Source organism: Phasianus colchicus, chromosome 4 (assembly GCF_987193195.1).
Source record: "Phasianus colchicus chromosome 4, bPhaCol1.hap1.1, whole genome shotgun sequence".
Classification (NCBI taxonomy): Eukaryota; Metazoa; Chordata; class Aves; order Galliformes; family Phasianidae; genus Phasianus; species Phasianus colchicus.
In genome coordinates, this window is record NC_143439.1 from 18,734,119 (window position 1) to 18,758,047 (window position 23,929).

The window sequence follows — 23,929 nt, forward strand, 5'->3', positions numbered from 1 at the left end:
TATACAATCAAATTAAATGTAATGATATGGAAAGACTAATATTTTATCACATATATATGCGGTTTGTGATCAACTAATAACAGAATCATAGAATGGCTTAGGTTGGAGGGGACCTTAAAGATCATCGAGCTCCAATCCTCCAACTATCTGGGGTTGGCAGGGCTGCCACCCACCAGATCAGGCTGCCCTGATCACCTCCAGGGATGGGACATCCACAACCTCTCTGGGCAGCAGTGCCAGTGCATCACCAGACTGAGAGGAAAAAAAATTTCTTCCTGACATCTAACCTGTATCTCCCCTCTGCTATTTTAAAGCCATTCCCCGTTGTCCTATCACTATCAGATCATGGAAGAAGTTGATCCCCTTCCTGCTGGTAAGCTCCCTTCAAGTACTGGAAAAATTGAAATGAGGTCTCCACAAAGCCTTGTCTTCTTTAAGCTAAATAAGCTCAACTCCATCAACCTTTCTTCATAGGAGTGGTTCTCCAGTTCTTACAGCACTTTGCACTGGAATGAACTCACTTGAATATGAGATAATATTTTACTGTTTGTCATGGGTTTTATATAGGGGAATGGACATTTGGCTACTTATCAGTTCAAACTGATTTAAGTGAATCAAAGTCTAAATGAGATTATAAAGTACCACACTGCATTGTTCTACCAGCTGCAGAGGATCAGAATGTTGAACAAACTCAGTGACCAGTATTTTCCCTTCAAAACTGCAGAAGAGAGAAAACTGGGCAAGCTTTTGTCCTGTCGATTAACAATCTGGTTTTCATTAGAGGATTTAGAAACTTGAGTAATCTTCAACTTGTGGTGTGGAGTGTCAAAGAATGTGCGAATTCATTGTAGTTGGCTTGCAATAGCAGTGCACACTTGTTCAGTGGGACGCGAACCAGAATGTCTCTTTCTCCAAAGAGTCTGCTCTAAAGAAAAGTGACAAAGTAAAGCAGGGCAGCAGAATCCAATCAGACGTTAACTTCCCAAAGGTGGCATATTGAATCTGAGCAATGTAAAATGGATAACTTTCAAGTGCTGGTTAGTAAAATTTGGAAAAGCATAAACAAGAAGGAGGGAGAATTCTAAGGCTATTACTTTAGACATTAATTCATAGCTTAAATGACTGAAAACATTATGGCTACTTACTAATCTGCCCAAAACTCAGCAAAGTAACAGCTGCTCTAAAGTGAAAATGGAATAACGTTCCTATTTTTTTTCCTCTTCTAGTAAGCAATCCTTGGTTTGCTTCTCCAGTCAAGAAAAGAAACGCAGGAGATAATGTGCTCCCACAGCACTTTTTTAAGGAGCGCATGAAAGTGCGAGTATCAAATAGATGTGCCATTGGGAATGTTTATGGCAGCAAGAATAACAAGACACTAGATTCAGATGGGTTGCAGTTAGGGATGAAAACTGACAGACTTATTTAGAATCAGGGTATGCAGTGCTACGCAAAAACCCCTTGTCAGCAGAGAGTGGAATGTGACAAGACTAATTTTTTTTTTAAAGTTCATAGGAAATTTCTCTCAAATTATCCAGCTATGTCTGTAATCTGCTCTGGAGTTGTTGTGGGATACTGTAAAAGAACAGGATTAGCAAAACCACAGTAAATAAGATATACTGAAGAAGAAACAGCCAGGCTTATGTAAAGACAAGGGATGTGTCAAAAATTCATTATGAACATTTACAGTTGGTAGCAATGAAGTCAATAAGAATATAGATGAAAGAGAGAACATTAATGTAGCATACACAGATTTACAGAAGGCCTTCTACATAATCTTTTTTTTTTTTTTTTCCCGAAGCTTTTCAAATAAGCTGAGCAATCATGAGAAGGAAGGTCTTCACGTGAATAAAACTGCTGACTAGAAGTCAATTCTCTCTCTGAAGAGAGATATTCATCAGAGTCTTTCACGGTTTGTTAGTGGCTCTGGTGTTCAGCATGCTTTTAAGTTATCTGGAAAAAGCAGTGAAGAGTGCAATGAGAAACTTTTGGGATACAGTTATTCATGGTGGTGATGATAGGAACCGGCAGAAAAGCCCAGTGATTGTGCAACCGAGTGAAATAACGGCTGATGGAGTTCAGAAAGTATAGTCATAAACTGATGCACAAGGGGAGTAGTAGTTTCACCTACACAGAAATAAACCTCTGATACACAGGAGCAGGATGTTAAGGTCACTTTATGTAATGCTGTGAGAAGATAAACCTGATATCTGATGAGAAAAGTGAGTGTTAATGATTACTGAGAGAGAAACTAAAGCACGACTTGGCTCATTGTGCAAACTCACTATGCTATGGCATCTTTAAAACTGTATATGGTTTTGGCCTTCTCTTGTAGAGAAAATAATTAAGACTATAGAATGTCTTCCAAAAAATGGAACAACTGGGTGCATTTGCATTTCCCAAGGTATAAGCAAGGGTAGATGTTTGTTAACAGTTCTACTTTCCATGCTGCTATATATAGAGAAGATAGAAGCTTAACTTTCAATATTTTTGGTGTTGTTTGCAGTGTGGAGTCTTCTGGTTCCAATAAGAAAATAAAACTTTCAAGTGTAAGGATATAATAGGCAAAAACAGGAAATCACAGGACCAGGAAAAGGGAACTACTTGGACTAATCACTGCTGGTAATTAATCAATACAGTATAGTGTACTGCAAGGGTGTTCAATCTCAAGAAACGAGATCTTGAACTGGAACAAAACAATGCAGCTCCTTGTAACCCCATTTAAAGGGGCATCTCCCAGTAGAACTAACTGGCTTGCATTGGACATCATGTTGCTGAAGAAGAAACTACATGGAGTAAGCAAATTATGCAGGAAAGTCACACCTAAAGGCTTTTAAGAGCCATAGCAGGAAAGGTACAGTAATATGCCTTGTGCTTTATGGATAGGAAAAAAATCTTTGTTCCAAGAATAAGGCTCATGCCTTAACACTTCATGTTTTGGAATTTAAATGAATGCTGCCTCACATTTCATTCTTGTCCCAGTAGGCTACATAAGTCTAATTAAGCTCTATGCACAAAGTAAAAATGACTGTTCAGCATTATTTCTAGGCATATAGGCTTGTTGTTTTTTTCTGTTCTGATCTTGTGACATGTTACAATTATGTCTTTTGCTGTCTTTTCCCATGGCTGGTGAACTTTTTTGGAAACTATGCTGTGGCAAGAGCTGAGGGAATGTAACGAGGAGGTGATGTTCTGGGGCTCTCACACAATGACAGTTTATTGCATGGTTGCCTCCAGTTGGATCAATAGCTTCAGTTCTTTCCATTATTTTACTTCAGTATTTTTTTCTGTATTTCAGGTGTTATCATATCATGTCTCATTGATATCAAGCACAAAATAGTTATGACATCCTTGTTATTACATCTTGACCTCCCTTTAAGGAAAATAATTTTTAATCTACTAAGGTCCTGCTTAAGGAAAGAATACCTGAGGAAGTTTTTCCTCATATTTTTTGAGAAAGAACAGATATTTCACATTAAATATTAGTTCACTGAACTAAGCTAGTCCCACTAGTTGGAGCAAAGAAAGCAAAGAAAGTTGACAATAAGGAAACAGTAAGGAAAGAGAAAAGGAAGTGGTGTTAGACTTACTTAAGCTGATTTCCTGAAGTCAGTGGAGATCTTCCTCCCTTTGTTTGACCTCAGGAAAGTTTGTTCAGCATTGTTGTGCTTAATTCCTGGTGTGTGCAGTCTGCAAATGCAGTGGTTTTGGAACAGTGCTGGCTGGTGTTACATAAATAGGTCTGATATACGCCTCACATACATGCTTTGGGGTTTCATTCACTTTCTGTAGGTCAGTATTTGTTGGTGTTCTGGACTTGTATAATCTGAGTTTCTAGTCAAACTGCCTAGGCAAACCGTGATGGTAGCACCTCCTTACATTTGTTTTTGTCTCAACTTTGCAGTGAATATTTATGCTTTGGCATTCTTTTCTTCCAGTATGTCAGTGAAGAGGGGTACATCTCAAAGAGGGTATTTAAGATAGGTTTAACTAAAGCCATATTTTACCAGCTTTTAATTGTTCATTAAATATGTAAAGCAGTCTATGAGGGATGATAATTCCTTCAGTTGCAAAGAAGCAGCAGAAGAACTTATTTCCATTTCATAAGAAGAAAATTTTCCAGGAGAAAAGCTTTGCCTGTGGCAGAACTGCACTGTAAGCTGTATGAAGAGCTTTTCAGAAGCTCTCATAGTACAGGTGAACACAGCTCCGCACAGGATTAAAAGCAGATGCGTTCTCCTGAAGAAAAAGTAATCCTTCTTTTCTGCTATATGCTACTCACTGCATGAGTGAACAATGAAATAAATTCCCATGATTCCTAAAATTAGAATCAGTTTATGCACATACATTTAAACTAATGAAGTCAGTAATGTGACGAACTGATTTAACCTTTGCTTCCTCTGCTGGTGATTTCTTGCAGATTAAGCTCTCTAGTTATGCTCCCCTTACAGCGGGCAACAGATGTTGATGGCAAGAAAAAATTGTCAGCCAGCCAGTTGCATGCAGTTAGCCTGGGACTGTGCATTGCAACTTGTTGCAGTGAGAGACCTTGCTTTTCATCTCAATGATCTTTCGTTTCTGTCCGTCTTTTGGAAGCTTTAGAACTGAAAATAAATTGGCTGGAATTCTTGTCTATTGAAGGAAGTATATTTCTATCCAGATTGGATACACATCAATTCGGATCAGATATCTTCTCTTTGATGTCCATGGCAGAGGTTGTCTCCTAGTACAATCTGCTGCCCCACCACACAGAAGTTTGTTTCAGCCATTTGGCCATTGGTGACAGAGCAGCCTCTCTGGTTTTCTTGTGGTCAGCCACAGTCAGAAGGCTTTGTGGGCGTATGTTTAGGTATTCTATGGAGTCACCAAGTCAATTTTCTATGAATGTCATATAGGGACATGGAGACATTAACTAAGTGACCTGTATTCTTCCTTGGTCACACTGCGGCCTTCCGCTCTGTCTGAAAGCCCTAGATAAATGCAGAGGAAGCCACATGGATTAAAACTAAATCCAAGATTTAGCTCAGCAGATGGTCCCTTTCAGAGTGTTCACTGGCTGTTATTGGATAAGCACACTACAGCCCACGTCTTTCTCTGTCATCACAAGTGGTGTCATTCCCTTGGTTTCTGAATCAGTGCCAGCCCTTCCCCACCCCTCCTTTGCCGGTCACCACACTCCATTGCATCCCAGTTAGGCAAACAGTTTGAAATCAAACACAAGGTTGCCTTATGCTAGTGCATCTGCTTGCGTGCTGTGTGTGTCAGGAGAATTGTCTGCAGAAGTGTCCTTGAGTGCTAAAGGCAGAGGTTTCAGTGTAACTCTATAAGTAGTGGTTGTCTTCACTCCCTTGAAAATTTCCTCACCTGACCTTGTCATTTTATTGTGTGAAGCAGAACGTTTTTCTTCTCGTACTAAATGTTCATTCGCTCAAGTCAGTCAGTATAATATATTACAGATTAGTAATGCCATCGTAATTTTAATGAGGGATATTATTTAGAAACCTGTGAATACAGCGACACTTAGCCTTTTATGTTTATGCATAATGGAACTCAGCATTTTTTCTTCTCTTATAGCAAATGATATATTCAAAGAAAGCTTCAGACTGACCTAAACTGACAAACAGTTTTGCTCAAAGAACAATGTATTATGGCAGAATTGAAAATAACCACATATTTCATTTTTGAATGTTGCCACATTCATTGTGAATTACTCTTTGTTGCTCTTCTTGAATTTGAAATATAATAAAATACCAAAAGTGAGCATACTTTGAACCCATTGTTTATCTGAATGTGTCTATTTTTACCTTTGTAGCTTGTTTTGTCCATGCATATGCATTGCTTTGATTATGATATTTTGTTATGTAACAACAACAAAAAAAAGATGTACAGTAAAGGTCATGAATGAATCTGAAAGATTATCCATTCTTAATCAGTCCCCATCAACATTACTGGAGCTCTAATAATAGGCCAAGTTTAATGATCAATGAAATCTGATGAATTTGGTTTGAAAGCTGGGCAGCTTAGAGAAGCAATCAGCTAAACAGATGTCTGCAGTTTGGGGAGTTATTTCTCTGTTCCTGGTAGCAGAATTTTTGTATGAACAATAAAAAGCATAAACTGAAAGATTTACAGAATCACTAGGGATTGAAAAGACATCCAAGGTTATTCAGTTCAACTATCTGCTTATCACCAATATTTCCCAATAAGTCGGTACAATCTAAATGTTTCCTGGACACCTCCAGGGACGATGACTCCACCACATCCCTGGGCAGCCCCTTCCAGTGCCTAACTTCTCTCTCAGAGAAATAAGTATTTCCTAACATCCAACCTTGACCTCCCCTGGTGCAACTTGGAGCCATTCCCTCTAGTCCTATCACTAGTTGCATGGGAAAAGAGGCCAACGCCCACCTTGCCACGGCCTCTCTCCAGATAGTTGTAGAGAGCAATAAGGTCTTCCCTGAGGCTTCTCTTCTCGGGATGAAATAACCCCAGCTCCCTCAGCTGCTCCTCATAAGACTTGTGCTCCAGACCCATCATCGGCTTTGTTACATTTCTCTGGATACATTCCAGGGCCTTGATAACTTTCTTGTAGTGAGGGTCCTAAAACTGAACAAACTACTCAAGATGTGTCCTCACTAGTGCTGAGTACAGAGGGATGATTACTTCCTTGCTCCTGCTGGCAACATGGTTTCGGATTTTTGACACCAAAAAAGCACATCACCATGTCAGGGCCAGTCAGCTGCTTTTCATATTTCAATTAATGCTTTGTTATTCCTCTGTAAAAAAGAAATAAGAATTAAAAATGAAACATTTGTGTAGAAGTTGCAGAAGAGAAGAGTTTTGTTCTGCATTTCTTGCATGTGGTTAAATTACTGATGAAAAATTGAGATGCTCTCTGTTTATGTTTGAATAGTTAAATCACGGGGCTTCATCCCTTTGAGAACCCTTGCAATTGTCTCTCGTAGCATGAATGGCTACCTAGAGAAATCACGTCTTTTATGAGAGAATAATCTCCGATTCACGTAAGTAGGCCAGTGCAATTAGTTAAATGTTAAGCCTCATAACGTAACATGGCATGTGCTGTCTCCCACTCAGCACTCAGATAGGTTTTAACAGCAATATCATTGCACGCATTTTATTTAAGAAGGAATGCAAGTGTTTAAAGAGCAGCCATCTTAAAACTGTTAAGCTGCTTCATCTCCTCATGAAGTACTGAAGGGTCTTGCTTGGAAGCACGGGGGGTACAGGGCTGGGGTGGGGAAGGCATCCTCCCATTTTGCAGATTCACATGCTGAGACTGTGGGGAAAGGCGAAATCCTTCCCTGCAGCCTTTTGAACGTGAATGTTCCCAAAAGTTTTTCATTGTGCCATCCTTTGTGATTCAACAAAATGAATCATTCAGAAACAGAATCTCTTTCAAAGAAACAAAAGTAGGTTGTGAAGAACAACGTTTAAAACTTGTTGTTTGTTGTATTTCCTTTCCAGATCATTGCTGTAGAAGTTTTTTGTTTCTGGAAGTACGGGGGGATGATCTGGTAAAGCAAGTTAGACAAATGATTCAGTCTCCACAGCCCCATTTACCTACCACTCAGTAACGCCACACATCCCTCTTGAAGCAGGTAAGTTAAGTTCTTCATTCCACACAAAACCCAGGACTCTTTTAAAGCAACCCTCATGACTCCAGCAGCAGCTTTCCAGCAACGACTGTTTCAGTCATGACACAAATCTGTGCAGATGACTCCAAGCACTTGTGCATAGGGAAAAATGCTTGAATATGTTTTCAGAGGTCAGAACTTATCCAACTCTGAAACTAGCCTACTAAGGCCTAAAGCTGTTGTTATGCTGAAGGAGATTAGATGAAGTGTATGAACAATAATATATAAGAAAATCTTGCTGAAAATACTAGTTGAAAATGAGATTTTTTAGCTGGAATAGTGGATGCCTTTGATTAATTGCAAGTCTTGAGGAAGAACGAACTCCAAGAGATTGAGTCATCTCTTGGCACTGGACAAAGAGACAGGAGGAAGAAGTGGTAAATCTGTCTATGTGCACCAAAAATTAATTGAATTCTAAACCGCAGCATCTTTGAACTTGGAAGTCAACAGAAAATTGACAGATGTTAATAAATAATTGTTATGGACTTATGAGCAAGGAAATTATTCATTTATGATTTTGTGTTAGGGAAAAAAGAGCCCTTCATGTTCTGCTTTTCAGAAAACATGGGAAAAGAAATAGTTTTTAATCTCAGATTACTTCCTGATCTCCTTTCTTTTTGGACTAAGTAATAGTCTGGAGTGCTTAAACAGAAGGTACTCAGGTACCTTTTTTGTCTTTTCTAATATCAGCTATGGAGAAAGAAAAATAGGTAGGTAACAGGGTTCTAACCTCTTTGTCCCATGAAGCGGTGTGATGGCTGCTGAGAGTGAAGACAGGCATCTCATCAAGCATGCGTTGGTTACAAAGTATACCTGTTCCTGGTTAAGCCGCAGCACGTGGTGCTTGTCTGGCTGTGGCCACTGGGGACTTCAGCTAACGTGTGCTGCCCTGACCCACGCTGCAACCACTTGGTTTCCTTGATTTTCCAGCATGTCTTCTTCTGGGTTGGTATGTTCAAGGCTGCAGGCATGTCATTTAAGGGTATGCACTTCTAGTTTCTTAAAACTTTAGGTGCAAAACTAACTGAAAATCATGCACCTGGTAGATAGCTGTGTTCCCGAGCTTCCCATAGAAAGCAAGCTTGGTGGATAGACATGATGGCTGTTTCTAAATCTTGCAATAAATATTTTCACCTTACGCTTGTCTGCAGTTGTTGAGGCTTAAATACATGAGAGCAATTTCTTTTGTTTAGTGGCTTAAAGTGCAGCAGAAGGGAGCTAGTATTTGTTTGATGTCAGGCCAGGTGCAAACAGCAGAACTAATTACAAATTAACAAATACTAGGAATGATTAGAAAGAGAATCAGATAGGGAAAGCTCTCCAACATGTGATAGGGATAAGCTAAATACTTGAGGCAGAGAAAACTTTTCCTTTTTTCTCTGTGATGGTTGTCACGGGTATTAGGAAGAACTGGATAACAGGAAGAATTTCTTCATAGAATGGGTGGCACTGGAAGAGTCTGCCCAGAGAAGCAGTGGAATCCTTGTCCCTGAAGGTATTTGAGAGACACAGGACATGGCTGAGACTTAGTAGGTTAGGCTGACGGTTGGACTTGAAGATTTTTTCCAACCCAAGTTACTCTATGATTCAATCAATTTTCTTTCTGGTGATTTTTTCATCTGTGGATAGAGATAAAGCTGCATGGAACCTCTGGCTTCAGACTCTCCTCTTGCAGCTCTGGAGACGACAGGAGAGCCTCCCCTTTTCCTTTTTCTCAGGTGCTATGGAGCATAAAATGTTTGATGCCCAGAAGGTTGATCTGGGCTGAAACAATTTCCAAAAATGACTGATATTCTCTCTGTGATAACCAGACATAGCAAATAAGAAAATACAGAGCAAAACCACAATCCTTTCTGCTGTTCTTGTAGAAGTGAAAGGGGGGGAAACAGTATATTTTCTTGTAATGTTTTCATTTCATCTTTGGGGAGATAAGTGCCTCAGATTTGTATAGAAAGGTGAACAATCAGCTGGACATACTTACAGCAGTACAGTTTCCAAAGTGATAGTGCAAAGTGAGGTAGATGCATGAAGACATTTTGGGGTATGATAATTTTAAATGATCCAAATTTTGTTAGTGTTTCATGTCAGCACAACCTCAGTGATTTGAGCTTTAATTTATGTGAAGACCAGAGCTTGCACTGTTACAATGCCTGGATTTGTTTTCTTTTCTCTTAGATGTAACAGGAAATGATGTTAAATATCTCAGATTTTCACAGAATTGAGTTTTCAAAGTCAGTATAAGTATTTTTATTGCTTTGTTCAAGTCAGATTACATCCTGTCTTATGATTGCTTCCCTTGAAGAAGTTTGAGATGATAAAGATGAGTTGTTCCTGAAACATTGCTGATTTTGAGTGTTTAATCCTCTATTATAATGTTGTGAAAATGCTTATTTCTACCCTTTCTCTTCCTCACAGTTTTCTTTTCAAGAGATTCAGGTAACACAGCAGTCTCTCCAAAAAGACTTTCGAATAGCCACTCTCCTTTCAGTTCCTTTTTTAACAGGAAGGAAAACAAACAAATGGAAATTGCTCTGTGTAAAAAAGCAAGTTCTACCAGGTTCTAGACATAGCTATTTTTAACATTGTCTGCTTGGGGTAGGAAAAACACTTGAACGTTGATGTAAAACATTTGATTACCTCAGGCATGTTTTATATATTTTACACCATTCCAGCCACCCTCATAAAACTGAAGGAAAACATAAATTGCTTGGAGGATAACTATTTTGATGTCTTACTCAAAATATTTGCTGTAATCTTTAGGCTTTCGCAACATCTCTATCTTTAAACATGCTTTCCTTAGCTAAAATTGATCTTTTCAGGAGTGTTAAATACGTATGTAAATTATCTTTTATCTGCGCTGTAGCTCTGTGCAGTTTTGATGGTTGAGATAATATTTTACGTGATTTTTTTTTTTCCAAGTTCTGACCTATCTAAGAATGTCTTGCTGAATGGCACATGGTTTGATGCACAATGCTCTTTTATTTGAAGCACTGAAACTGTGTATATGCAACTTCCCATGTGTGTTAGAGGCTCCCCACACCTGTACACCTCTGTACATTAAATAATCACTGCACTTTTGCAGGGGACTGAAAACGGGACAGGATAATGTCTCTTTCTCTTTTCTTTTTAGTTGATCAACTTCTCTGGAAACCACAGTGAATCTGCTCACCAGTTCAGACAATGCACCCTTTTGTTTCCCCTGATTCAGACAGCAACAGGAAGACAGAAAAGCAGGTTGCCACATGGGACTTGGAAGAACTGACTGTCTTGTTAGGGTGCGGCTGGATATCAGACCTCAGGTTGCTCTCTGAGATAAAACAGGTATTTGTCCAACCCTATGGGTTCACTGTCAGTCTGACAGCTTGCCTGCAGGCAGCTTTCTCACCTCTTTACCCACCTCCTGACCTGCCTGAATGAGTGTCTGGGAAAGTTTTAATGATCCAGGTAACCCTGAGGCTTGGGAGAAGCCATCTCCAAGAGACAAGAGACAATACTATCATTTCCTTCTGTGATGTGTGTGAAAAACATGACATCTCCTTAAGTTGTGAATACAATTTGCTTCTCACCACGCAATACGTAATCCAAACAGATGGATTTCCTGTCTTCACGCAATAGGAAAACACTGTAGAAAATGTTCAGCATGCTGTATATGGCTCTTCTTCCGTGCTGAAGTTCTTCCTACCAGTGTGTTTTTGGTTTTTTTTTTTTGCCCAGAAATTGCCACTTACAGTAAGCTATCAGTAAACTAACTAAACTCCTGAGAAATCCTCTTCTAGTCAAACTCTGCCATTGTTCAAGCTTTCAGAGACATGCTTTTGTTTTTCCTGAAAAGAAACAGCAAAATCATGGGAGAATTCTGCTTATTTTCCCATGTAACTGAAATAAATGAAAGTAACTTTGTGTTCTTGAGAATTAATGTAATATTGCAAACTTTAGAAGACTTCTGAAAGTAAACAAAATTAAAATGGTACACTCATTTAAAGAAGCTGACTGACAAAGCAGTACCTGCTTTTTTTTTTTTTTTAGTCTTACCTGCTCATCACACATTGCATGGTTGACCTCTTACCATGAGTGAGGACAGCTCTCACCTGAAATGGAGCCAGAAGAGTCTTGATACAAAAAAAAGAAATCCATCTAGAGGTAAGGATCTCTGTCCTCAGTTGTCTGATGAGATTTCTATCCCCAGTAGAAGATTAACAGCAGAGGCATTTCTCTTTCCAGTGTGAAATGAATCAGTTACCTTCTGATCGAATTCACAGCATAAGGGCTTTTTCCTAGACTACGAAAGGTTAAGAGCTTCCAGGGTTCTGTCTGAGACCCAGTGAAGTGTCCTGGCTGTATGTGTTCGTGAAAGCAAGAGTTTTGTCACCTACAAAATTACACTTAGTTGTTCAGTGGTCAGGTATGTACATGTATGTACATTCTTCAGAGGGGAAAATAATTGCTGGCAAACAACTTCAAGTATAGCCCAGTTTATACTTCCTCACAAGGTTTATTTTACATATATCTTACTAAATTTACGTAGAAGATTGAACCAAACCCCATCACGGGCAATGCAAGGATTACCTCTTAGCAGAACGAGATGCTGGAAAGATTTGCCCTTTGTATGACTTTGGTTGCAAACACTTCAGCCAACCCCTAATGCTACAGATGACATGTTTGTTCCATTGCTGAAGCTATCTTTGACCTCATATTTTCACATTATCTATGAATGAAGGGCTAATCAATAGGCACTATTTGCAGTTATTTGTAGCCCACTGAGAACTGCAGATGATGCAAAAATTGATGTTATGTGTGCAAGAATGTAGCAGCAACGGAACAATTGTAGCATCAGTACTAAACAGATTATCGTGTTAAAGTTATTTGCACCATTTAAACTCACCTTTTGAGAGCACCTGGTTCAATTTCCCCTAGAAGTGAGATTCTAAGACTATTAGTGAACTTGTGCTAACCCCTGGGAAAACTTTTACTAGCTAAACACGTTATGCATATTTAGGATTTATTCCAGGAAGGAGTTTTGAATTTTTTGTAGTACCTGATAGTACTATTATCACTAAGCCAGGCTTTTGAATCCTATGCAGCAGTGACTTGAGAACAACTGAGCCTGTTGTTGATTAAGTTAGACTTAGAACCACTTATTCCTAAGAGGCATCCCTGCAGTGGCCAAACGGTGATGTTCGTTTTTAATAAACTGAGTTGAAAGGACAAATCACAAATGTCAAATCCACTGGCATTATGATTCACAGCTCTTTTTTCCACTTTCCCTGAAGGGAGCAGTCCCTTTGGAAGTGGTCTTGTCTTTGCTTTTGAAACTGTTAAATGTATGCCTGGGCAAACAATGGGGATGTTATATAGCAAGCCTCAAATTCTCCATAGATTCTAAAATAGCGAAAGCAGAAGACTGGAAACAAAGTTTTGTACTTTTGTGAATGAGGTATGTGAGTAAATGTAGTCCTCAGATAATGAGTACTGTATGCAGTCAACCAAACTCATGAAAGTTTATTGAAGTACTGTTTTAAGTAGATTTGCCAGAATAAATATTTACCAAATTCTTACAAATTCAATGAAAAGGGAATCCATTTGTATCACATCTCTGTTCCTCAGAGAAATGTTGTATTTAAATCAAAATGTCTCCTAGCAGCTCAAATTTTAAATAAAAAAGTGATGAAATTCTTTACCAAGCCCATGGAAACCATCAGGAATTTGGAAAGACCAAGTCTTTACTTATAACACGCGTGCTCTCCAGAAGAGTAATAGCTTCCATCTTTCAGAAGCTGAAGACTTGATGGATGCAATCGTGTCAGGTGTTCAGAATGAGACTTGTTTCTTTAGACTCCATTTTCTAAAACATTCCATTTTCCATTTGACATTTGCTATATTTGTGGAAGGGAAATTTTGCTGTCCTCCCACTCTTGGAGCCCATGGGTTGGGTAGGGCTCTACCCAACATGCCAAATGTGCGACGTCCTGAACAGGGCAGAAATTGAAGCTATGAGTGAGTTTCCTCATAGAAGTGAGTACATCTTTTGAAGACAGGTTCTCAAGCAGTAATCAAGCATTGCAATGTGCTCATCCCACCCACAGGGTCCTATTGGCAACAGGACATTGTCTTTCTCACGTGATCCCAATTCATGAGCTTTAGGTTTATGTTAGTTTGAAAAGTTTGAATAAGCCACTTCCCAGTACTAAATCAGTGTAATAAATTGAATAAGTTTTAGTGCTTTGTACCAGGACAGGGCAGAGTAGCAGTGAACAAGCTTCAAGAAATATAAGATTTGTGTGATTGTCGCTTTCCTGGAATGGATAGAAGTAAAACCATAACCAGCAGACACCCACCCATAACCAGCACCTACCTAGAGTGGGGGATGTGGAACACCGTGGACTTCAGCTGCTTCCATGTAAAAGACAAAGGAAGACCTAAAATATGGGAGGAAATCTAAATCACCTAACTAATGAGCTAAAAAAATTTCTATAGGGAATTAAGCTTTTTCTACAGCTCTTCTTTATATGTTCTGGTGTGTGTCCTTTGAGAGAGTTAGTAGTAGTTGTCAAGAGCAAGATACTACACTAGATGAAGAACAGCTCTGATTGCAGTTTCAGTATGAATGAGGAATGATTTCAGAAGAGCCATGAGACAGGGCTATGTAAATTATTGATAATTTAAGGCTAGAGAGTGTTAAAGTACCATCTTTGTGCCCTTTCTGAAGAGTATTTGTAAATCACAAAGGAAAAGAGCACAACAGATCATAAATGAATAAGCTTAAAAACAGTGGGTAGATCTACACTGTAATACTGAGCTCAAGGTAAAAATCAAGTACTTGTTATAGAAGTACTTATTCAGGTAAGCTAAGGCTGAGTGCTCTTTGGAACACATGCATGGCAACTGGAACAAAACTTAGGATGAAATAGAAGTAAATGTTTTCGGCCGATAATGACTGTCTGTAGTAGAAAAGATATATACACATTTTTTGCAGGGCTTAATCTTTACAAATTCTTTCCGTTCTTGATAATGTCAGCCCTGTTTGTCTGAAATTGATGTTTCTAGTTATGTATTCATGAAAGTACTTCTTGAGCTCAAACGCGTCATGCCTAAGTGCTTTGCTGAGTCTAGATGTAAATGAAAAGCTTGATAGAATAAACTATACGTAACTTCCTTAAAATAAACTTCTTTTGGAAACTCATGCTTGAGTGCGTGATCCAGTTTTCCATAAACATTCCCTCAAATTTCTAAGTTGCCTGGAAAGTGAAATAATTTCTGTACAGCGACGAAATTTTCTAGCTTAAATATTCCACATCTGGCATGTTGTAGTCACTAGTTATTTTATCTGCACTAATTAACTGTATGTTTTGTGCTTGATTTCAGCGTAGCAAATGACTCACTGCACTGAAGATGCTTTGGCTCTCAGCTCTGAGGAGGCTGAGCTCTTCTGCTGAGAAGTGTGAGTGCATTTCTTGGAAAAGGTGGCACTGGGGACGGATTTGTGAATGACACCTCTCCCCTTGTAAAAGAGGCCAAGATGCCCCTATGAAAGCAGAGCTTTTAGACATGCAGGAAATGCCCTGTGGCTGGTACAATTGATCGTGTCACTTTGAATGATTAGGGGAAGTCATTCATGGCATAGTTCTGTATGTATGGTCTTTTAAAAATAATGCTGTTTTCCATACATGTCCTTTGGGGTTCCCAGACAAAATATCTTCACTGCCTGTGATCTTTTAGAATATCAGCACATAGTGTTGTAAACAATACATAGAATGACTGGGCAATGAAACAATTAATTGATTTTATAATGAAGCATGAAATCAGATAGACTTTGAGTTAGAGTCGAGAGAAGCTGGTGTCTGATCTGATTAAGATCTGTCATTTTCTGCTTTCTAGAGCCCAGCAGATGCTTCCGAAAATAGTCAATAGATTTAGTTTAGCTGTTTTAGATACCACTGACAGGTTTTACTTGGTAATACTCTAGCAACAGCTCAGTCATAGGATGTTCTGTGAATACTGACACAGCTGATTTGTATCATGGAGATGCAAAAATCCTTCAATAGGTGCTCTAAATTTTGCTCACAGAAATATGTTCTTTGAGTTGAAATGCAGGAATAATTTCATCCTTATGGTACGCACATCAGAGTACTTTGTACAAACAGGGAAATATGATGGAAAAAACAAACTGGGCAGTAATGCATAAGAGGGCAGTAGGCATCAGTAAACTCCCAAATTTCTTTAGGTTTTAGATCATTTTGAAGCACAATAGAAACCAAGGAATTCAAGATGTCCATCTCTTCAAATGTTTTTCTTCTAGATTATGGGTTTTTGGTTTTTGTTTTTGAGATGACAAGGTTTCTTCCTGGTGCCCCTTATGTTTGCACACTCAGGATGTAATTGAGAAATTAAAGTATTTCTTGGATGTATAGAGCCATATACAAAAATCTCATCTCCAGGAAATTGCAGTTATATTGCTGAGTAGTAGCCTGGATGGAGAAGTGTTCTTTTCCTTGAAGCATAAGCAGAAAGTGTTAATAAGAGGTTTTCTAGAAGAACAGTAATTATAGCCACCTGATGCACACAGCCAAAATCTCTCAGACTGAAGGGGCTATTGTGAGAGGTAATAGGATTTGGAATTAACTTGCACGATACAGTCTGGTATTTGAATGCAGAGCTTTACTGATTTGACTTTCTCATATTTCAAATTTCATTCTGTTTAGGAATAAAAGTCTCAAAAATCAATAACTTACATAGAAATATATTCCATCTCAGGATATATTAGTGTGTCAAAGTTGATAAACTGCATTCATAAATTGATTTGAATTACTGAAACCATAGCTGGTTGGAAGGGACCTCAAAAATAATCTAGCTCCAAATATCTCACAGCACTTTGTAACTTCAGTATTTATCCAGATTTTCCGTAAATGCATCAGAGGGATAGGCGAGGGGAAAAGGAGTCTTTTTTAAAAAAATACCTTTTTAAGATGTTTACTAAAATAACTTTCTCATGAATCACCTGCTTGTGCAACTCCCACACACCAAGCATTTTAGGCAGTGAGAAATTGGTAATGTTTTACTTGGATGAGGGTGGATATCAATAGGGAGTGGTTATCTCCTATCTCCCTTTTTTTTTTTTTTTTTTTTTTTTAGCTCCCAAAAAACTAAATAATGAGGGTCCATTCAGCAGAATGAAATACAGTGATTTGTGCACAAGCCATGTTGAAGTGATAGTTTTTTTTTTTAATGTATCTGTGTTAATGTAGATCTTTTTCAGTATAACCTGTTTTCCTGGAAAAAAAATATAGCTGAAAATGAATTTTTATTTTAAATAGCTCCAGAAAAAAGCTCTTATTTAAGATGTATTTAGTCCTTTTTTGAAATCTTTTTAGCAAAGCTTTGAATATTGAATATTATCAATGCTTCTCTGCAATACCACATTGCTTTTCCTCGTGGCGTTATTGGCTTTAAAATTTATAGCTAAGAAGCAGTATGAGGTGTTTTAAATTTCTAGTCAGGTTAGGAAATGGAGAAAAATAATTACAGATTAAATACAGAAAACTTAAGTGAATATACTTTGGAAGACAGCTCTAAGAAAGTTGTTAAACAGAGAATTTTGAGGAAAAAAATATTTATCCAATCAAGTATGGGTGCAAAAATTAATTTAAAGAATTTTAAACACATTAATATGCTTTTAGATAGAATAAACTTAGAACCAGTTTATCCTTCATTTGCATCTGGGCTTTTAAAGCCAAACTGAAGATTTGCCCATTCGTGGACAAGAACGTGCCACTAAGGCTTGGACACATACATATTCTCTTGGTTGCAGCAGTCCAATTGCTATGCTAAGATACCTGCCATCTTAGTTATGGCTTCCAATGGGCACAGATCCTGTGATATGTAAGGTGTCGAGTCTTTTACAAACAGAATCATTGGAGTTGGAAAGTTCTCTTAGATTTCAGCTATTCCAACTATCAAATTGTCCCTCCCAAGTAGTAGAATTATTTCGAGCAGCATAATGTGGCAGACACTTTACACTGGGAGAAGCAAGTGCTGTCTCTGTAACTTATTTTCTTTCTGCTTTTCACAGGATATGTAAATGTTGGCCATTATTGATAGCCAGTCATGGTGAGGTCATCATGGATCCGTTCTGTTCAAATAAGTTATGCTGCTTTGTTGTCACATTTTGAGCTATGGGTGAGCACAAAGTAGCAGGTGAGTATAATGCTGTTTTTATAACTTAATGCCATTTTATGCTTGGCTTTACAACTAGCACAGCATTAGCTTTACTAACAGACTTTCCTTGTTTTGTACACTAAGCAAGAATCCTGAGGGCTTAAAGTGTCATGTAAATCTGTCAGATATATATGCTAGCATGTTTCAGGAAGTACAGGCTTAATACAGTGGTAACACTCCAAAGATCCAACCAGTTTTTGTGCCATTAATATTGAAAACATATAGAGACAGACACTTCCTTGCTCTTTAACAAAATGAACTTTGTTCTTAAAAATGATATAAAAAAATAAATCTACATAGTAAATTCATAACCAGGAACTGTTCATTTATTTGTGTGAATATTTTGCTTTCCATATAGTATGAAAGACATGGTTCTCACGTCCAGGAATTTTGATTTTACACTTTTCTATAGCTGTCAACTTTCCTTTTCTCAAAACCTGTGAAGGAAGACTCATCAGTGTGCTTCTTTAAACCTCTGTTACTCAATAAATTTGTTTATAAGTGTGAGCACACAAGGCAAAATGTATTGTACAAAACTAAATCTACACACTGGGCTAAGGTTGCCTACTTCTGATAACTCTGATATCTTGAAGTCAATTTATTTTTCTGGAGATGTTTCTATATCAGCATTTTTAAGGATAAAATTATTAGTTTTCTGGAACTCCAGTTGATAAGTACCAAATTATGACTTGTAAATAAACATACTTTATAATCATGAAAACGAATTTTGAAAGCTGAAAATCTATCCTGTATTTTCAGAGTAGGCACTGTAGTACCTTACTGTTCTAGCAAGCCAAATGTGAAACCAAGGAATTATGGCTGAAATTGTTCCACCAAAGGAAGATAGGGATTGCTTTTATCATCTCCTCCTCTTTGCCTTTAAAAGCTTCTTTCAGTTCTGCCTGAGATTCCTTCTGCCTACAGCCTTTTTGTGAAATGCATGACATCACTAGGAAATGTTATATCCAGAGGCAATTCATGGTTTTTCAACTCGTGTTTCTTTCCTCTCCAGCTGTGACCCTTTCAATTAGATGGAGGTAGAGCTGCTGGGGTATCAGATAGAAGGATTGAGAAACCCTGTGGAGAAAGCAAGAAATTATCCATGTGTGTCACAAAGACAGAGGTGAGGAAATGCTTGTGTAGGGACTGTAGAAATCACTATGAGGGGCAAATCTATCAAGACTAATAATTAGTATTAGCAATAATATGTTATAGTTGGTGAATGATGAAACAGTGACAGCAAATTTAATATAATGTTTATGTAGTTAATCCTTTGATTGATGTATAGTTTGTAAAGAAAGATGTATAGTTTGCTGTTATGTTCTTCACGATGTCAAGCCTTCAAGAAGACCACTTAAATGAAATATAAACAAGTTGGTACAAGGGTAAAGTTACACTTGCTTTGCATGATGCCATGCCATGTTCCTGTTAAAACAAAAGAGGATCTGGGAGGTCTGAAGTTCATTTGAAGGCACTCAAAAGTACATGGAAACAAAAAGCAGGGAGAAGATGCAGCTGCATCTCAGGTAACATATCCCAGAGGTGTTTGGATCTACGTGTCTGTTGTACTGGGACTTCAGCTCTGAAAGACAGTGCCTGGGAGTAAAATGTCTTGGCTCTGAGGGTGGACAAAGCCAAAGATCATCTCTGACACCAAGACAGATGCTGGAGATAGGATGTGGGTCATCAACTGTTTTCCTTGTCCAAGATATGTCTCAGAGAAGCCCTGTTCAAGCCAGAAGGACAGACTGGAGTTAGTTTGGTTCTCTATAAATAGTGTGATGTCTATGTTTTTCTTTTCTAGCTTTCTTTCATACTCTATAATTCCAAGTTTAAACTTTGACTTTAATGAATAAACTTTATGCTTTTTCTTTTATTCTTTTCTCCAAAGCCAAATCAGGTGACTCCTGGGTTAAGCTCCTTGGACTCGGGGTATGTATTTCCCACACTGTGGAAAAGAAGCTTTAGGGACTCACCAGTATTTTTCTGTAGTGTGAAACATCTCCCAGCAGGCGTTCAGAACTGGAATAAGATTTCTGGTCACTGGGTGGCTGAACTTTCCTGGGTGAGGACTGCTGGGACTCATTCCTTAGTCTCCATAGCAGCCTTTTCTGACCACGTGTTTCTGGTAGGAATTTCTTCTGTGGAGGGAACGAAACACAAGCTGCAGCCAAGAGCAGAGAGTGGTAGCAGAATTAAAAGGACCTGCAGCAAGTCCGTGTCCTGCAGGCTGTGGTGTGTGAATATCCTTTAAAAAGGAGACCTGGATATGTGGTTAAAAAAAAAAAAAAAAAAAAAAAAAAGAGCAAATGTGTGAGCAGCTCACATTAATCACACAATAGAACCTGGTGACGCTGTGAGGTATTATGGACCCTCTGTTTCCTGAGAGGCATTCCCATCACAGGTGCAGAACACAGCCAGAATTAGCAGGATTCCAATGCAAGAACACATTTCATCACCATATGCTGTTGCTGGGAACTAGAGAGTCTGAAATGTTCTGGTCAACTCTCCTTTTAGCAAATCCTGTCACTTGTCACTCAAATTTTTTGGTTGCTTACAGAATTTTGATCACACCAGACTATATCCTCAGCTATCATCAATGTGGTTAAGTACCATTTAGCCGACAAAAAAAATGAGCTTACAGACATATAGGAATATTTCAAGGGCCAATGTTCACACGTATGAGGGAGATAGAGGGCCTTATAAAAGAAATACATGTAAAACTCTAAATAAAAGCCTTTTGGCAGATTCATGTCAGAGGCAGTTGCTCTTTGAAGGGTAGCAATAAAAGATATACAAAGAGGTTACATTCCAGATTTGAGAAGTACTCACCTACTTTTGTTTGATCATTTTCTCTCCTGTCCTTCAGGTTCTTCTCCACACCACTGCTCACCTCAGTTTCTTTACTGTTGTCACACAAATTGCTGTGCATTCTACATTTTTTCTTTATGAGTGTTCTTCTGTAACTGCATTCCTTTCTCTCTTTGGATCTCCAGTGCAACTGATCATTTGTCTACTTTTTTCTCTCCTTCCTCCTCTTTTTCTTTTTCTGAGAGCCTTTCTCTGCCTAGTTTTTTAAAGGCTTGGCCTTCTGGCAGCGCTGATGTTTCAATTCTTTCTGGGTATGTTTTGAGGAGCTGTGACTCCCCTCCAAAGAATTCAGCTGTCCATGGTCCAAAATCTAGTTTTGATATGGCACAGCTGCAGAATTTTGGCAGACTTCTAAGAAAGATGTTTAATTGTGAAAAAGTACAAAGATGTGAGCCGTGCAAGATAAAAAAGAGAAAACTGGAGGAAGAGGCAAGATTAGCACAGCCATCTCTTTTAGCCTAACCTATTCCTTTTCTTCTGTAGTGCCTGCTCACCCAAACCCTCCTCCCTCTGCACTTTCTGTATGAAACAGAATTTGAGCAGATCTTATTAGTAATGGACTGGAGAAATGTTCGCTGGTTTAGGTGTGGAAAAAAGTGAGCTGAGAGAAAAATTTAGAAAAAAAGGACAAATACTCTGAAATAAGAGCTAACAATGATTTCTGTCCAAAAATATTTCTCATCAGCAATGTGCATAAAAGAGAAAGGTTGTGTTTTGAACACAGGTGTGAAGATCAGTGCTGTCGGCCAACCTCTGTTCTCACTTCCCTAAAACTTACACAAGAGCCCAAGTGAAGCTTGTGATAGAACAGTAGATCTTGATTCCATGAGGTAAACAGAGGAGTGATTTGTTACTCTGGTCTTGATGGCTATAGGAAAAACTGACAGGAGAAAAACAATACTGAATTTGTTGAACAGAGGCTTAGTGTTTCTCCAGTATCTTGCACCAAATTCCGATTTACCACTATTTGATTTAACTGGATTGTGATGGGTGTAAGGACGTTTTAGTTCATTTAGGTTTTGTTTGTTTATTTTAGTAAGAACAAAAAAGTCACGGCGTATCTAACCTGCTAACGTCTGGAATTTTTTCCTCCTTGGCATATAATGCTACACAATTGCTATGATGTTGTTTGAAGGTTCTTCATACTTTTCTTTGACTGTTGTTTTTTGACAGAGATGCAATTATGAAGTTAATGGATTAGTCAAGTACTACAACGTTGAAGGAACCAAGAACCTGCAAACCTATGCTGTCTGCCTAAGCAATCTGCATTATGTGCTGGCAGCTGTGGTTCCTGTGGAATTTATGCTAAATTCTTCTTTTATTTTAGTTGTAAAAATGAATAATACAGTCCATCCTGGAATGCTGATGATGTGCCCTTTTGATTGATGGAGCAGGCAAGGGAGAACTGGGTCTACTTCATCTACAAGTTTTTGATTTCTCGCTGCTCTACTCTTTTTTTTTTTTTTTCTTGCATCTAAATACAACTTTGGGTAGAAGTGGAACTGTTCTGAAGTATATCTGCCTCAAAGATCTTGCTGCCAAATTATACCTCTGCCAAAGGAATATTTATTTTGTTTTTTGGCAGAGGGGAGGTTGGGAGTGGAGAGTTGTTGTTTTTTGTTTATCATTTGGGAGTAAGAGAAGAAGAATATGTGGAAGATTTGGGAAAAGCTCAAAACAATTAAGAGAACTACTACATCAATGTTATCCCGTCTAGCCACATTTCTTGAATTTAATTGTAGCAAAGTGTATTTTGCAGGCTAACATGATGTCTTCTGTACACCTGCCTTCTGCTGAGCTGAGCTCTCAGGTGAAGAGTTCAAAATTAGAGTTGCCAGAAGAAGCAACCAGTAAAGCGGCACTTAATTTCATCAATGAATATTGTTCACTATATTAGGGAATGGTTTGTTTTTTTTTTAAATTAAAGCATTTTTTTAATCAAAATGTGTAGATGCACACAAAAGTAGGCAGTCCCAGCAGTTTTAGGTATGCAAACTGACCGGTTTAGAACTCAAACCAAAATTTTCAGTAACATTTATTTATAACCATGTGATTTAAAAATATATACATAAAATTTAGAAGATATATGAACTCTGAAATGGTCCTTAAAGTCGCCCTTTGTAAGAGACTGTGTCTCACAACAAAAATATCCTCTTATTCTTCTGTTTTAGCATCTTATTTCATGTGCTTCTCTCTCCTTTGCAGTTCTGATAGTTGAGGAAAAGCATATCTCCCTGAAGTCACCTAGCACTGATTTCACACTCTGGCTATCCTGTATTTGCTGTAATCGGGAAAAAAATTAATATTTTTAAAGTTTTCTTGATAAGTTATTCATAGAGGAAGTGAAGCATTATCTGTTTTTCAGGGGATGTGTCCTTTTGTGTTTCTATTTCCACAGGAAAGAAGCTCTTGTAATAGCTGCTCTTGCTTATGCATGTAGGAATGGGAAGGATGACACCAGCTGGTAGAATAAGCCCGAACACCTGAGTACCATCCTCCTTTGAGATACTCTGAGCAAGTCTTTCCATTTTTATGTGCTGTACTTCCCCCTCTAAACTGAAGCTAATAACTTCCATCTTTTATAATTCTTCTACCAGTTTGCTCTGTCAGGCCTGAAATGCAGCCATGTGCAACTCAGCCAAACCAGCAGCAGTTTTGGTGCTTGTAAATTTTATTGCTTTTGCTGCTCCCTGGGAAGCCAGCTCAGAAAGCATACTTTTTTTTTTTTTTTTTTTTTTTTCCTTTTTTTTTCTTTTTTTTCTTTTTCAGGATTTGAATAGCACAATGAGCATCATTAGATTCACAAATTTCTGCAAAGAATAGATATCATGCAAAATACTGAACTTTTGTCAGCATAGCTAGGCTCCTTGTTTAACATCTGAAGGCAGGTTTCATCTTAAATATTTTCTAATAGGAAAGTGGTTTTATCTTCCATTTTTTATGTTATTGAAGTGCTGGATTTTCAGTAATACCTATTTTGTTGATGAAGGTAAGTGTGCCCCAGTGCCTTCTATACCAGATGGAACAGGGATTACAGAAACTCATGTAGCATTACTGCAAGAGAAACTCGGAAATGAAAACCAGACCATGACACAGAAGAGATTACAGAACTGAAATTGCATAGTGAATGGAACAACAGGATTTTGAGTAGATCTTAATTTTTTTCTCTTCTGGAGGGGTCGAAAAAAAAAAGT

At 38.2% G+C, this 23,929-nt stretch overlaps 1 protein-coding gene and 1 long non-coding RNA gene across 4 annotated transcripts in view; one reads left to right on the forward strand and one right to left on the reverse strand.

The window, feature by feature from the left end:
* Window positions 1–17,808, forward strand: part of LOC149918098 (uncharacterized) — a 36,734-nt gene extending 18,926 nt beyond the window's left edge. Inside the window, exons 2-6 of the long non-coding RNA XR_016465863.1 lie at window positions 7,483–7,616; window positions 10,783–10,973; window positions 11,679–11,792; window positions 15,015–15,090; window positions 17,719–17,808. This is a non-coding gene — a long non-coding RNA (uncharacterized LOC149918098). The remainder of the gene's footprint in view (window positions 1–7,482; window positions 7,617–10,782; window positions 10,974–11,678; window positions 11,793–15,014; window positions 15,091–17,718) is intronic.
* Window positions 15,098–22,121, reverse strand: LOC149918099 (uncharacterized). 3 transcript variants are annotated; one of them, XR_016465862.1, is made up of 3 exons: window positions 20,697–22,121; window positions 19,841–20,005; window positions 15,098–19,590 (listed from the first exon to the last, which is right to left on the reverse strand). XR_016465862.1 is itself a non-coding variant. In XM_090138805.1 (3 exons), the coding sequence occupies exons 1-3, from the start codon at window positions 20,794–20,796 to the stop codon at window positions 18,888–18,890; spliced, it is 315 nt and encodes a 104-aa protein (XP_089994931.1). In that variant the 5' UTR covers window positions 20,797–22,121; the 3' UTR covers window positions 15,098–18,887. The 3 variants fall into 3 exon arrangements, 1 of the variants encoding a protein (XP_089994931.1); XR_016465861.1 differs by having other exon boundaries at window positions 19,841–20,127; XM_090138805.1 differs by having other exon boundaries at window positions 15,098–18,941; window positions 20,701–22,121.
* Window positions 22,122–23,929: the final 1,808 nt, after the last annotated feature.